The 14747-nt window shown below is 36.6% G+C and overlaps 1 protein-coding gene and 1 non-coding gene across 10 annotated transcripts in view; both read left to right on the plus strand.

Annotated features, from left to right (window-relative positions):
• LOC149083058 (alpha-tocopherol transfer protein-like) overlaps positions 1–7071 on the plus strand; it is a 33306-nt gene extending 26235 nt beyond the window's left edge. For 7 of the 9 annotated variants that reach the window (XM_089236187.1, XM_089236180.1, XM_089236185.1 and 4 more), the window contains 5 exons: positions 1373–1575; positions 3310–3552; positions 4645–4838; positions 4953–5063; positions 6441–7071. In XM_089236187.1, the coding sequence (XP_089092313.1) occupies positions 1431–1575; positions 3310–3552; positions 4645–4838; positions 4953–5063; positions 6441–6635 (888 nt within the window). In that variant the 5' untranslated portion in view covers positions 1373–1430 and the 3' untranslated portion in view covers positions 6636–7071. Of the gene's footprint in view, positions 1–617; positions 789–976; positions 1257–1372; positions 1576–3309; positions 3553–4644; positions 4839–4952; positions 5064–6440 lie in introns of those variants that run through there. The other 2 variants (XM_089236188.1, XM_089236184.1) reach the window with 2 other exon arrangements.
• Positions 7072–9073: 2002 nt separating this feature from the next.
• TRNAP-UGG (transfer RNA proline (anticodon UGG)) lies at positions 9074–9145 on the plus strand. Its single transcript has one exon. It is a non-coding gene; the product is annotated as a tRNA-Pro (tRNA).
• Positions 9146–14747: the final 5602 nt, after the last annotated feature.

Here is a 14747-nt window from a genome sequence, read left to right on the forward strand (position 1 = left end):
TTTTTGATTCATTATCTTAGTTAAAGCTAACGAAATTCATTATGTGGACGAAGTGTATATGTATATATGTATATAGATGTATTATATAATTTTCAACCAATAGTTTCTTTAGTTTTAAATCAATAAGTTCTCGCGAAGATGCGTGTTAAGTTGTTTAGATATATATACGTCGAGGACTTTATTGACCATATTACCTTCATCTATTGGGAATATGGCTAAGAGGTAGATACTCTCTCTCTCTCTCTCTTTGAAAAAAAAACCCAATTTCTTTTCATATCTTCTGTTGAGATACACCGTAGCTCATTATTATTATTTTTTCTTTTAGGAGCATTTCAGAGTCTTTTTTAAATGTGATATTTATCTGTGTCTCAGAATTCTCAGCAAAAATTATTGAAGCTCAGCAAGGTCATATTACCTTCATTTACCTTTTCCGCGATAATCAATCTAATTGATGGAAAGTTCGGTTCTAATAATTTGATGGATCTCTCCCCTCATCCTGCAGCTCGTTATGGATTAAGGAAAGCAGGAAAAACGCTGCAAAACATCAATACTAATCAGTTGATGAGTCTTTTATGTCCGATGGCATCAAGTTGTTTTGCTTCTTAGAAGCTCATTTTCAAAATGTCGAACATAAATTTATGTCGTGCAATTTGACACTCATTTGTGTTTGAAATAAGGGGGGGGGGGGGTTCTTCTTTATCTCTTACTTTGTTCAGGTATCGCTGTTTGTGTCATGTTTGAAGTGGATTGCTCTGGATTTTTTGTTCAAAAGATAATTCGTGCACGGAGTAAATATTTTTAATATCGAAATATGAAATGCGAGACGTTGTTGGTATTGATACTTTATCGGCTTTTTTTGTTTCCCGTTCCCAATATACCCCGACGTCTTGGAATATCAAACCATGTGTGACCCAAATACATGACGTCACAACATCTTTCGCCACATTTTCTAAGATAGTGTGTGTGGTTCCAGACTGTGATAGGAAAGGAGAGAGAAAGAACAGTGCTAATCACACTTGTGTTTTTCACTTTCTATCTTCACTTTCATTAGAGATAATAAACCTCGATAAAAATTGGATTTTGGCACAGATCCTAGAGATGGCGCCATATCACGATCTTCCAAATCCTGACCTAGAATATTACCCGACATAATCGTATTGACTTGTAATCAAATAACCTGGACTAAAGAAAACTTTGATTTGATGTTTTTGATGAATAATATAATTCGACTTTATGTTGATCTCTTATATAATAGGGTCAGGACACGTAAATTGAATAGTAGTTAACATTTAAATTGAAGAGTTAAACTTCTTTTGCGTTTTCATAGTGCAACTATTAGATGTTTGAAAACTGTGTTGTCCTATTTTTAAAGGTTTTTTGAAAATTGATTGACGTCTACTTACGTTTCTGGTATTCACTGAAGATTCACAATGAAGACCAAAGTTAGCAGTGGGTTTCTCCCATTTGAAATGGGCTACATAACCGACGAGATCAAAGCTATAGCTGAGAACGAACTCGGAGAAACGGATGAAGTCAGAAAGGAATGCCTGATGGAGATGAGAAAGCTCATGAAAGGTAAATATTTTTTTGAAAATATTTGACATCTATAGTTTCTCTACAATGTAATTTCATTATTTTTAACATCAAAAGATGGCACCCAGCAACTATATATGGAATATACTATACAGATAAATATGGAACCACTTGAATGAAAGATGGGGAAAAAAATTCTGCGTGAGAGAATCTCGCACGATAGAAGTGGAACTTCTAGGTTTGACATGTGAATAGATTTGCCTCAATTAAATTGCTTTAATTATTTAAAATTGAATTTAGAAATTTTAAATAAGATTGATCTTTGTGTTGACCCCTTATTTTTCTTAAACTTCCCCCCTCCTCTCCTCTTAAACTTGACTCACTTGATCTAATTGACTCCTTAAACTCCCAGACACCATTTGCCCCGCAGAATTCTAACGAGTTTGTCGTCATATGGAATCGAAATTGATTCCGCTGTAAATCGCATGCAGATTTGTTCACTAAAAATTTCTAGCGATAAGTGTGGTTGGCTCTAAATCATGGGGGGGGGGGGGGTTATCGGGACTGAAGTATATATAGTACAGGACTGAAGAGTACGAGAAAAAAAAAAAAAGAAAGCGCTCTAGATGTACAGCGTTATGACAGCGCAGCCAATTAGTAGCTACCACTGTGACGTCACGAGAGAGAGTAACTTGCTCCGCGCATGCGCTTTAGGATATTAATTGCTCCGTGTCCCGATCCATAGCCGCTACGACCTACCCGCCCCTAACTTTATTTTCCTTCACGGCCGAATTTATATTGCCATCCTCCCCACCACCACAATATATCTGCTTCATCGCACAACGAGTTATTCTACGAAACGGATTTTGATGAAAAAGAAAGCGTTTCACTTTTTGTGATGAATTTTCTCTCCCTCACAGAAATTCGCTCTCATGTCGCTATAGAATTTTCACTTCAATAAGCCCACATATATAACACTTGTATTTTTTTCTCTCTTCTGTGGTGAAACTTTCCTTCAACCAATATGGTAAATTTGCATTTAGAGCATGCCATGTCCCCGCATACTGCAGCGCCGCCCCCCCCCCCAGCTGGACATTTGGTGGGCCCCCTTGATCAGATTTTTATGGGCCTCCCTAAAGTGAATTTATAGTGTCAAGAACAAGAAAATGATAAGAATCATCCCGGGTACCCTGGCTGGAGCCCTGTCAATCCCACCCTTGGATGGAGGGATTTTATATAATAGATTTAACATCAGTGTAACCAGGCTCGCATTCAGGGATGCCGGGAGGGGCGACTTATCGTATAGTTTAATCATGGAATCGTTCCGTATTTCACGGTACAGGCTAATCCCCCCCCCCCATTATTGAGCTGTTGAATAATGTGGAGATTCATATTTTTTAAGAATTGAAATATTCAATTTTTATCATCATTTCAATTTTCCTGAATAATCTGTCAACATGTTGTAATTTTTCTTCCATCTCGCACCCCCAGAAATGCTTTCCCACCCCCCCCCCCTCGGACGAGAGCCACTGTTCTAAAGATACTGTTAATTCACTAGAAACTGAAATTGCCCCCTTCCACAAAAGTTCTCGGGGCCCCACTGGAGGATATGAGGATTCATGTGATGCGCACATTTTCCCTTTTTTTAAACATTTAATTTTTAAATGAGATATAAATTTAGTTTGTTCTCATACTTCGAAGCAGATATGACGCCATGTGTCTCTAATTAAGCCATGTGTGTGGAATTAAACAAATTATCAATTTTTTTTCCTTCAGAGGACACAAAGTTATACTGCACGGATCAGGATTTGTACTTGCTTTCTTTCTTGCGTGCGAGAAAATTCAACGTCAAGAGGGCGTTCGGAGTCCTTCAGAATTATTACCACGTGAAGAAGACATTCCCGGAAGTGTATGGAAAATCAGATTTCGAAGGTTTCAAGAAAGGCATTTCGGATAAGGTTATCAACATCTTGCCAGACAGAGATGAAGATGGTTGCGTCATCATGGTCGTCCAGATGCGTGAGTGATTTTATTTTTCATTCCATAAAGCACCATACGAAACATCGATGAAATTGTGGTTTAATGAACAAGAAACACATGTAAAGGTGTCCTTTATATACGAATATGTAGTTGTTGTCAATTAATTATCCAAATACTGATTTAACTATAATAAATAAAAGTGATATTGGTTACTATTGAGATGATGAGTGTCCGATTGAGGAGGCAATAACCATGAAGGGGCTAATATATCTCCTCAAAATTAATAAGCGGAGAAATTTAAGTAGGCAAATAATCAAACTCAGTTACAACTAGCTCGGTTGTAATGACACCTCGGTTATAACGTCAAGGATTAGAGGTCTGAGCTGATCCCATCGAGAATGACATTAATGAATCTTGCTTATAGCGTCGATGAAAATGGCATGAATTCAGTTATAACGACACATTTTTTGTCGTTTTATGGAGTTCTTTGGAGATACGAATGAAAAATCTAATGATGAAAAAAAAAGGATTTTATAGAAGTTTGGGACTTTGACGTGCTCCGAAGTATGTGTCATGATTTTCCGAAAACGGAACATTACTGTATTTTCCCGTGTAGTCTCTTCTTTTCCGATTTTTTTTTTTGATGAAATTTATAAATTCAATTATAAATGTTTACTAGTAGAATCACAGAGGTGAACTAGCATAATTTATAAATTGTGCAAAACTTAATTTTGGCGATTTTTCTAACAGTTGGTAATAGTATTGGCGAGAATCTTTTAGTTCTTGCATTTATGTGATCCCGATCGTCATGATCAAATATGGTCACCCTTAATCATAATGAAATAACAGTTTCTCGCACAGCATTTGATTGCAACTGATTGCATTTATACCCCGATTATAACGACAAAAATTCACGGAGTCTTCGATGTCATTATAACCACGTTACAAAACGATAAACAAAAATAATTTCTACGACGTATATTTATTACGGGTTGATGAAAAAATTTCCCATTGATTTCAAATTTTAAAATATGATAATTCGTGTTATTTATGCATGCACACATGCATGATTGTTTTTCACACGCATAATTGTTGTCTTTCGCTTCTGACGTTACATTTCGTTGATTTCAGATAACTGGAACAAAGACGAAATGAAATTCAGCATGTTCGTGAATGTCATTACATGCGCACTTCTCGCATGCGTGGAAGACCCCGCTACCCAGATCTGCGGCATAAAAATCATAACCGATGCGAAGGGAATAGGATTCCACAACATCCGACACATTCACCCCAAATACCTGACTCTAATCGCTCGTGGCCTTAGGGTAATGCACTCTTTCGTATAAAACCACTTTTTACTGTCAATAAAGATGCCAAAATAGTAATTTAATAAATTAATCACATATACTAAATCATCTCAATGTTTTTCCAACCCACAGAACTGTCTTCCAGTGAGGTTCAGAGAAATCCACGTTGTCAATGAGTCATCGTTCTTCCAGTACGTTTGGAATGTCGTGAGCATTGCTTTGAGCGACAAAATCAGAAACAGGGTGAGTTCAATGTGTTGTTCGTTTAAATATTGCAGGCAACAGCTGGTCCACGGGCCATATGTGGCCCGCGAGATGATTTTTTGTGGGCCCAGCAACGCAGAAACAAAAATTGTATATATTTGAATTTGTAATCATTATTTTAGCTATTGGTTACAACCACAAACTTCCTGGTTTACAAATTTCGAGTGACGGAAATAGTTTACTAAATTTCTCACCATACTGCCTTTGCACACAAATTACTCATGAAGTTTTTGTCATAAGCATTTTTTGCTCTATCAAGTTTTCTCCCGTTCACTGAGGATAATTCAGATACAAAAAGATGCCTTTTGTATATGAATGCATATTTGGGGATTTGCTCACGGTGACGAAACTTGTTGTGGATTGAACGCCAACTCACGATGCCACTTCGAAATTTCAACTGACCAATCCAAGCAGACTCTTGGAAAAAAGTGTGCTATATTTGATGGTGGGTTGACATTGTGCCGTTGATTGAAGAACTTGAGCATTACGATTTCTGAGAACAGAGAAGTATTCATCTCTGATTTTGGAACTGGCAGGTTGGTGACATTCCTCTTTGCGCCAGATTGGCTCTTCTTTGAACCGAATCACAGGTGTTCGGGTAACCTCGCGTACCGTGGAGTCGGAGTCGGAGGGGAGGGGGATTCTGTGGGTGCTCGAGTACCCATGGCAGTTTTTGACACGAGTCCGAGCAACCAGAATTGATTCAGAAATAAAAATTTCCTACAGAAGGCTTAAGACGAAAGCACTTACAGGTTCGAAACCCACCAGACACCCCTGCTCTCGTAAAAAAAAAAAAAAATACAAGTATCACACATGTGGTTTGTCCTGTAAAATTTAAAGTATGGATGCATTAAATAGAATATTTTTCGGAAGAAACTGCAATTTTTGATGCATTTCATCTTGCAGAGAACCCAACCAGATAAGTGGAAATTTTATGAAGTGGAGGAATCCAAAGCCCCGCGCATTATATTGCAATTATATTTATATTGCAAGGGGGTTATATAGTTATTGAAATGAAATATAACTTTTAAATTGCTCATATTTCACCGTATGGGGTATACGAATCTGTACGTTTTCCAGCTGCGGCTTATACGTCGTCGGAGTGATGCTACAACTGACCATTATGTTGGCCTTCGAACAGAGGGAAATTGACCAACCCTGGAATAATGTATATGGATCATAGGCGGAATTGGTATGCAAGACTGGGGGGTGGCATGATAATGAAAGCTAGGGAGGGATGATGATGATGATGCAAATTCATATATATGCCTATATCGGCTCCGTCTATGACGGAGATGTATGCATCGCAGGCTGCTTCTTCAACATATTACTCATAATTTGTGTCTTTCTTTCTAGTTCTACTTCCACGCGTCGAACTTGGATAGCCTGAAAAAGCATTTCAACCCGGCGATCCTACCGCCAGAGTATGGCGGCATGAAAGAGTACGATAACTCCTTCTGGGTCAAGAAGATCGAAAGTATGAAGAGCGTTTACAGAGAGAAGATGTCATACGGATACAAATCTCGCAAAGACAGCCACGACGAGAGCTAGAATACGACCACACCAAAGACAACCAATCTCGCTCTCTCTCTCAACATTGTAAATTATTGTAAAAAAAAAAATGTGCTCATGTGCACGCGGAACACTCGAGGCATTTCGTAACTATGCTCAAGATGTAATGTGATCATGAGTGTCTTTTTCATGTACATAGCGCACACAAACACAAGTGAACTTCGTTCAGTTAACAATTATACTATTTATATTCCGTGAACTGTTCATTATTTTTATTCTTGTGTTTCGAAGAATTGTGTGCAATATTATATATTTTTTTATCGTGTAATATTCGTACAAACGTGTTGATGTTCGCTTTTTTCAATGGACATTTATATGCGTTTACGCGAATCGATATGCAACTTCGTTACGTTTCCTTAACTTGTCTTTCATGTATAAACGTGCCTTTTTTTGGAAATAAAAACATTTCACATAACGAGTTTGGTCCGAAATCATTCCGCGTTCGTTAAATACTTGCTTTGTTAATATGTTGCTCACACGAGCAAATGATTTTAACACTTTTTCTGCAAGAGATTTTTAGCTTTACTTTGTGAGTGTGTGTACAATTGTATCATCGTTTCTTTCTTTCACTGGCACCGTATTGTGATACAACACACCCTCATCCCGTTTTTGCCCCCTACCCTTTCTTATCAGCTGATAAGTTGGCTTACTGGCATGACAAAAATACATACATATAAACATACTATACAGGGTATAAAAAGGGGGGTATGGCATTTTTTTTACTGGCAAACGTTGATCCTAGAGGTATCCTTCCAGTTAGACAAAGTATCCAAATAACAAGTAGGCGTCAGGTATATAATTCACAATGCAAGGGGTTGTATAGTTATTGAAATAAAAAAAATTAACTTTTTATACAGTTCCCGTGTTGAAAAGCTGTTGCCCTATCTCTCCTGATGCCAACAACAAAAAAAATTCCACGTTCGTAAGAGCAATATTCATCGAGATATTCGAGAAACGGAGGAAAGTTACGAAAATACAGCGTTAAATGTGGTAAAACCGTTTTACCCTCATTTAACGCTCTTTTTCCCACCTCTCCTTTCCCAACAACCCCTTGCAACACGAATGGCACATCTGAGTACTACACGTTATTTGGAAACTTTTCTAATAGGAAGTAAACCTCTCTAGGATGAGTGACATACACCCTGTTTACTATGCACCCTGTACATAAATAAACCCAAAAGGGAAATATATATATTCTATCTCCATCTGTTACACACAGGGTGCATAGGCAAGTTACTTTATATTGGAATAACTCGCGAACCCCCTTGATCCTTGAAGCATACTTCCTATTAGAAAAAGTATCCAAATAACGTGTAGACCTCAGTTACGTCATTTATATTGCAAGAGGGTTCTATGGTTATTGAAATGAAATGAAAAATAACTTTTTTTTAATACGGACACCCTGTCCTTCAACTTCCAATTAGAAAGTTGTTTCCCTGTTTCTCTTGAGCGCAGGAAAAAAAAAAGAAGAAAAGAAACAATTTTTCAAGTGCAATATTTAAATTCAAAAAATGGAAAAATTATCCTGACCAGTGGCGTACGCAGAATTTTCGTGGTTGTGGGGGTGGGGGGACCAGGTCGTTTTATTCCTGTTAATGAAACCATAATGTCATCTCATTTTTTGTGTGGGGAGAATTCCCGCCCCCCCCCCGAGTACGTCAGTGACTCCTAATTCCTATAGGTATGGAAGCGAAATGAAAATTGTTGAAAAAAAAAGACGATTTCAAATGAGGCTCCATGTAGGGTTACCAACCGTCTTCTTTTAGAAGAACATGTCCTTCTCTTTTGATGCCATTTTATTTTAAACGTCCTCCTAATTTTCGCAAAATTTGCCTATTTGTCCTCCAGAATTATTTTTCTTTTTTTGTACTGAAATTTGTGGTTTTTCCCCCAACACGCTTTCACCAGTTATAGCCGTCGAAAAATGCCCAGAATTTTTTCCGTTTCTGTTTTTTCTTTAGTGGTTCTTGTTTGCAGAGTTGGGAAAAATTATTGTTTTGGTCGGTTTTTTACTCGTCGGAATAGTGGCACCATCTATTGTGAAAATTGGGGGATACGTCACTAAGGATGTAACGCAGGCGTTCTACTTTCTCGGTTTCGGAATCTCGTGACCCTAGCTATCTCCACGGAATGCTTTTAAAGCGCCATCTGTTGAAGTTTGTAGAAATCACAATCCTTTGTCGTCCCATATGAATGCTGACACAGTTTTCTTTAATGCCAAAACCAGCATCTCTTCAGAGTCTAAAACGTAGTTCGAGCAATAGGAATAGCATTCGCTTCTTGTCTTCACGCATGTCTTTTATTATTAAAGCAACTACAGTTTTTGAACTTGTTCACTTTTATCCACTTTAGGCTAGCCTTCTCCAATATACATTAGAAATGTTGTTGCTGTATTTTTTTTCGCATTAGCGAAACATGGCTCGTTGGTCTAGGGGTATGATTCTCGCTTTGGGTGCGAGAGGTCCCGGGTTCAAATCCCGGACGAGCCCTAAGTGAAATTTTTTTTTTTCTGTTCTCAATCACTGAAAAATTTCACCGTCACCACACATTCACCCTTGATTTCCCACAAAATCAAATTAATTTTTGTAATTCACGGCCAACAAATATTAATCAAGGTAAAGTATTTTTCTCACTAAAAATCTCACGAAGCAGAGCTTCTCAACCTATAGTACGCGGACATACTTGATGATCTATTTCTGAACTGAAAATTTATTCAATTGTTATTATTGATATTAGTATATATACCCCATAAGTATTCAAATAAAAATTACACATTTTTGCACATGTACTCAGGTTCGTCATATCGCATCGAGGAGATTGCCATCCTGAATACGGGATATTATTGATTGTGGGAAAAACAGAATGTGATTTCAGACAAATTTTCTAATTACTGCTAAAATTGCTAAAGGACGGCCTTAATGCAAATCACAGCAAAGCAAAATATATTCACGAAAGAAAAAAAACAATGCCACACAACAGAAAATACACACATTCAAAGGTGACCGCATCTCATTTAGAAAAAATACGGGAAACTTATAAAAGTTTACGGTACAATGAAACCTCGCTTCAACGATACTCGATATAACGATAAATCCCTCTAGAAGGATATTTTTTCGAATCTCGTTTAAAATTGCCTATGGTCCAATGTTAAACTCCTCTCGATGAAATGATATCCTCTACTACGATATATCCCTCTATATCAGCGATTCTTAACCTTTTCTGACTCCCGGAGTCCTTTTCAGTGTATAATTTCTATGGCGGAGCCCTGTTTAGCTCGAGAAGCCCTTTTTAGTATATTATTTATAAGGCGGTACACTTTAGGCCTCTTTTTTTTGTTTGTTTATCAAATTTACTGATTTTTTTTATTATCCTCGAGTGGCCGTGGAGTCCCTGGGAAGTGCACACGGAGCCCCAAGGGCTTCGTGGAGCACCGGTTGAGAACCGCTGCTCTATATCATAGTTCCCCAAACTTTTCGTTTCATCACCCAGCCCCTCAAAATGTTTTTTCTTCTCATCGCTGCCCTCCCCGAGGGCGATATTGCTCACTTTGGGAAACACTGCTCTATAATGACATTTTCGAAAAGTTTGTAAAACTGCTACAATGACAATGCAATGCTTATATTTCACTCAAAATCACCTTCAATATGATTTTGAATTCCTCACCAGTTTTTGTCCTTTCGAGGATGGTCAATAACATGGGCATTTTGCCCTATCTACCTTTCAAGAGTGTTTATGAAGTTTCCGTGTAGCTGCTTTCTGTGCACAAAAGTGTTGTGAGAGAAGCTACTTTACAGAGTGAAACAACCAACTCATCAACTTATAAATTATAATTTTTTGCTACTACTACTATTTAACCGTACATGCAACTCGTACACATTCCTCTACGGAATTTCTAACGAATTGGTGCATGCTGAAATGTGTGTGTGTGTTATGCACAGAACGTAAAGTTTGTTATGCGTAGTTCTGCCATCTGCTGTGAATTTTTCCAACGATGAGTGGATGAGTGAAGTGTGATGATTGATTAATTGCAGAATTTTTTGGTGCCGAATAAATGATAAAAGTGCATTTTATTGTGGTACTAACAACGCCAATTCAGAAGCGATGGCAACAATAACAAATTTAGCGGTGCCTGATGATAATGCTACCTACGATAATGCTCTACAAATATATTTTTTCTTGGTCCGTAGAGTATCGTTGTATTGAAGTTTCACTGTATTTTTCAGATACAAGGCATCATTAATTGCCACCAAAAACGATGACAAAAATCGACAAAATCCTCAACTGTTGTTAAAATTGCTGAAAATGGAAGGAGAAATCAAGGGTTAGTGGAAATCGTGGTGAATCGAAACGTGCACGGAAAAAACCTTGAACTTACCTGACAATGTGAGATGGGTATATTTATGTTCATAGCAATATTGCTCATACTATAACTTATAAGTCATGATGATTATCTTTTTTTTGTTCATAACTTTAGTAAATATCGCAAATTCAAATAACAATCGATCGTGGGGGAAAAAACGGGACAAATGAATAAAAAAATCGGAACAACCAAAAATGCAGCGAAACACGTCCCGTAACACGAGACATAATTGGTCCGTCGAATTTTTCAAGCATTTCACTGGTCCTAGAAAAAACGCTGAAAAAGTGGTTGAGAAACGCTGTCATAAAGTATTCTTTCCGAGACCGTCCAGAGCGCAAACCGCCCCAAGATGGTCTCTCAGCGCTGTCAGCGGTCTGTCATAGAGTATAAGAATCTGATATGAATACTTTTTGGTGCGGAAAAAAATAGAAACTTAACTTACTTCGAAAATCCCGAAAATATATGTACTCTGCGAGCTCCTATAGGATTGTCACTGAAAGTTTCGTAAAATACTATTCCTGATATACACTTACAAAGCTACTACTAAGCTTCCCTGTTCGATGTATGGTAAATTAATGTTGGTGAAATCCATACAAAGCTACTACGGATCAAATAGATCCAATAATCAATGAAAGTATCATGATTCTGAGACTTTATTGCAGACAATTAGGGAAATAAACGGACTAATATAATGAGCATATTTGTCATATTGAACCGTAACCAATAAGAGACGCAGAAAACCCAATTTCATGGTCGTTTAAGAAGAAAATGGTATCCAATGATAAATGTGATGACAAAATAAATTATTAATGACCACCCGAAGATATTCGATACATCAGATTACAATCAATTAATCAACGATTTTTTTACTGAATAATTAAATACTTTCACGTAAATCGAACATAAATTTATGGTCGAGGAGTTCGGTATGCAAGTCGAAAATTGATTAAACGAGTTGTTTACAAACAAATCCACCACTTTGAGCCATTTATAAGTTCCCTTCCAAGGTCGGAATGTCTTTCTTTTTCCCTTCTTCGCCTCTCAGACCTCGCATATATGCATGTGGCTCATCACATATATTATTCTTGGCCTCGACGTATATGTTTACCGTGCCCACAATGAATCGAGTTCTGGTGATAAATTTTCATCTACGGCAGTGTTTCTCAAAGTGTGCGTCGTGGTGAGCTGGAGATATTGATTTGTGTACGTATTTATGCTTTGAATCGGTTAGAAGTGAAAATATCTACTAAACTATTCTACGGAGCCACGGACGACAAAAGGTTGAGAACCATTTATCTACGGTGATTCATTTAAAAAATGCACTACTTTACTAGTGTAATTGTTTGCGAGAAAGTTATTTCGAATTCCGTCATGAGATCATATAAAAAATGAATTTTTAATTGTTTTTTCATCGTTATTTCTTTTTACCTATATAAATATTTACATAATTTTACCTACACATTTTCATCACAATGAAAAACAACACATATTCCTTCACCTGGTAAAAATTTTCCATTGTTACAAAACGCTTCTATATCCCTTTCAGGCCCCGCTGCCACGAATGTGTGGGTTGCTTTTTCTCACAGTAGAATTCTTATTTTGACCTGAATTTAAAGGATTTTGCGAGTTTTCAGTCAGAATATGCTGAGTATGAACTTCGGAGGCTTTCATCAGAGGGCAGTACTTACAGTTGAACTTTCAGGGATTTTCGGAAGGACTTCCGGGAAAAATTTGATTTTATTACATAAAATTTAGCAATAAAATTCTGGAAAAAATTTTTTATATGAAGATGAATATACCCTGCATCATTGGCAGAAAGAATTTGAACAAAGTGTTGAATGTCAAAAAAAATGACATTTGCAAAAAAAAAATTGAATTTTTTTTTTTTACATTTATGTATTTAATGCATTTTTTGAGAATTGGGCGTCTTTCTCTCAGCCGCCTCGTTGGCGATTTTGCCTGCCGTGGCGTTGCTTTTGTATTTGTATTCAATAAAAACAGTGGGTGTATGGTGAGTGGTTGATGTGTATTAGCAGTTGACGTGTGAAGTGTATTTGATTAAATGGGAAAGTGTGGTTTAATTTATCATGTTTAGGCGAAGAACTAGCATTCTCCGTATGAGACAAATTTTGGTGACGAATGATTTCATCCGTTTATTCGTTATCCGATTGGCCCACTGAAATTCGTTCCGGAATTTCATTCATTACTGAAACGTGACTTTCCATGAATTTCTATGGAAAACCGTTTAATCCCCGTGTCCTAGGAGCTGCTAGAATTTTTTAAGGTTAAACCGTTTAATTCGTTCTAGGAACAGCCAAAAATTTCAGATTAATTTTCATAAGTCACTAAGACGCACTATAAAAAAAGTAGAAACTGACCGAAAAACTGATATAAATAATTCCACAATTGGATAAAGAAGAATTTAAAGGAAGATGGAAAACTGAACATCTTTTTATTTTACACCATGCACGCTATCCATTATAGTCAGGATCGTAAGCTATAGTGATAAAAAAAATGTGTGGTGTGCTGTGTGGTATAGTCAACCGATTTTTCTCTGACGCACATGCGGGTAGAACGAATAAGCTCCTAGAATGTCCAGCATGCTTAGTTTTGTATTAAGCGTCTTATCGTATGCTTTGAAACCATTCAAGTGTAAGGCTCTTATAATATATGTTTATTTTTTGTTTTTTTTAATACATTTTCTATAGCTTAATCATCCATTTCACATAAAATGGCCAAAATCATTCGGAAAGAGAAGGAGAGGTATATTTGAAAAGCAATTCCGAGTCAGAAATAAGTTAATATATCTCGAGTGACTGTTACTCATTGATTACATCGATCCACAAGGTTTTCATAACTTAAAAAAATTTAGCTGCTCTTAATGTCTCCAAAAATGTATTTTGATTGTTTCCCGGATAACCTGGCAGCAGTTAGAAAGTGATGAACAACGATACAAGTTCCACTTAGACATTGGAACTATGGAGGAGGTAGGTGAAACCCTTCAATGATAAGTGATAATACTGTTGGTTTTTGCAAAAAGAAGACATGATACATAAGGGAGAAAATATATTTTCATACTGGAAAAATGCATATAAATTTACTTTTGTGTGTAACATGTGTACTCATTAGATATTATATGTATGTAGACTATATGAAGGGGGTGATATATATATGTATATATATATTACCTATTTTATGGATAACCATGTATGTGAATATAATGAAATAACCATTGTAATAAATATTTTATAATTTTTTCTTAATAGTATGCCAATGATTTCCATTTTCAAGCTGTATAAATTTTCATTGTGCGTATGTACTTAAATAAAATGACACTCATTTATACAGAAAAAACTAGGTAATATAGATTTTTTACAATCATATTCACGAATTCAGCAATACAAAATTAGCCAAAAAAAATTATTTCAGTCATGTTATTAAAAAAAAGCTAAAAATTGTTTATCAGGGTTATTATCCCACCGGTACCTCGGTTTGAAACTTTTACGCCCGAGTGTCGCAGTGGTTAGAAGCTCGTCCACCAACATGAAGGTTGTCGTCAGGACAGATAAAAATTTCTTTCCTCACTGAATCTTAGGTAACCACCTTCATCGCCTGAAAATTCTGAAATTATTCTTTAATTCAATATGAATTTTCACTAAATTTAATTTTTTTTTCATTAATTACCTTCATTGGTTTCATAAATATTTCTTTCAATAATTCAGGACAGATTC

Source organism: Pholcus phalangioides, unplaced genomic scaffold (genome assembly GCF_987345545.1).
Source record: "Pholcus phalangioides strain wild (caught in Gottingen) unplaced genomic scaffold, Ppha-v1.0 ptg000009l_1, whole genome shotgun sequence".
Lineage (NCBI taxonomy): Eukaryota > Metazoa > Arthropoda > Arachnida > Araneae > Pholcidae > Pholcus > Pholcus phalangioides.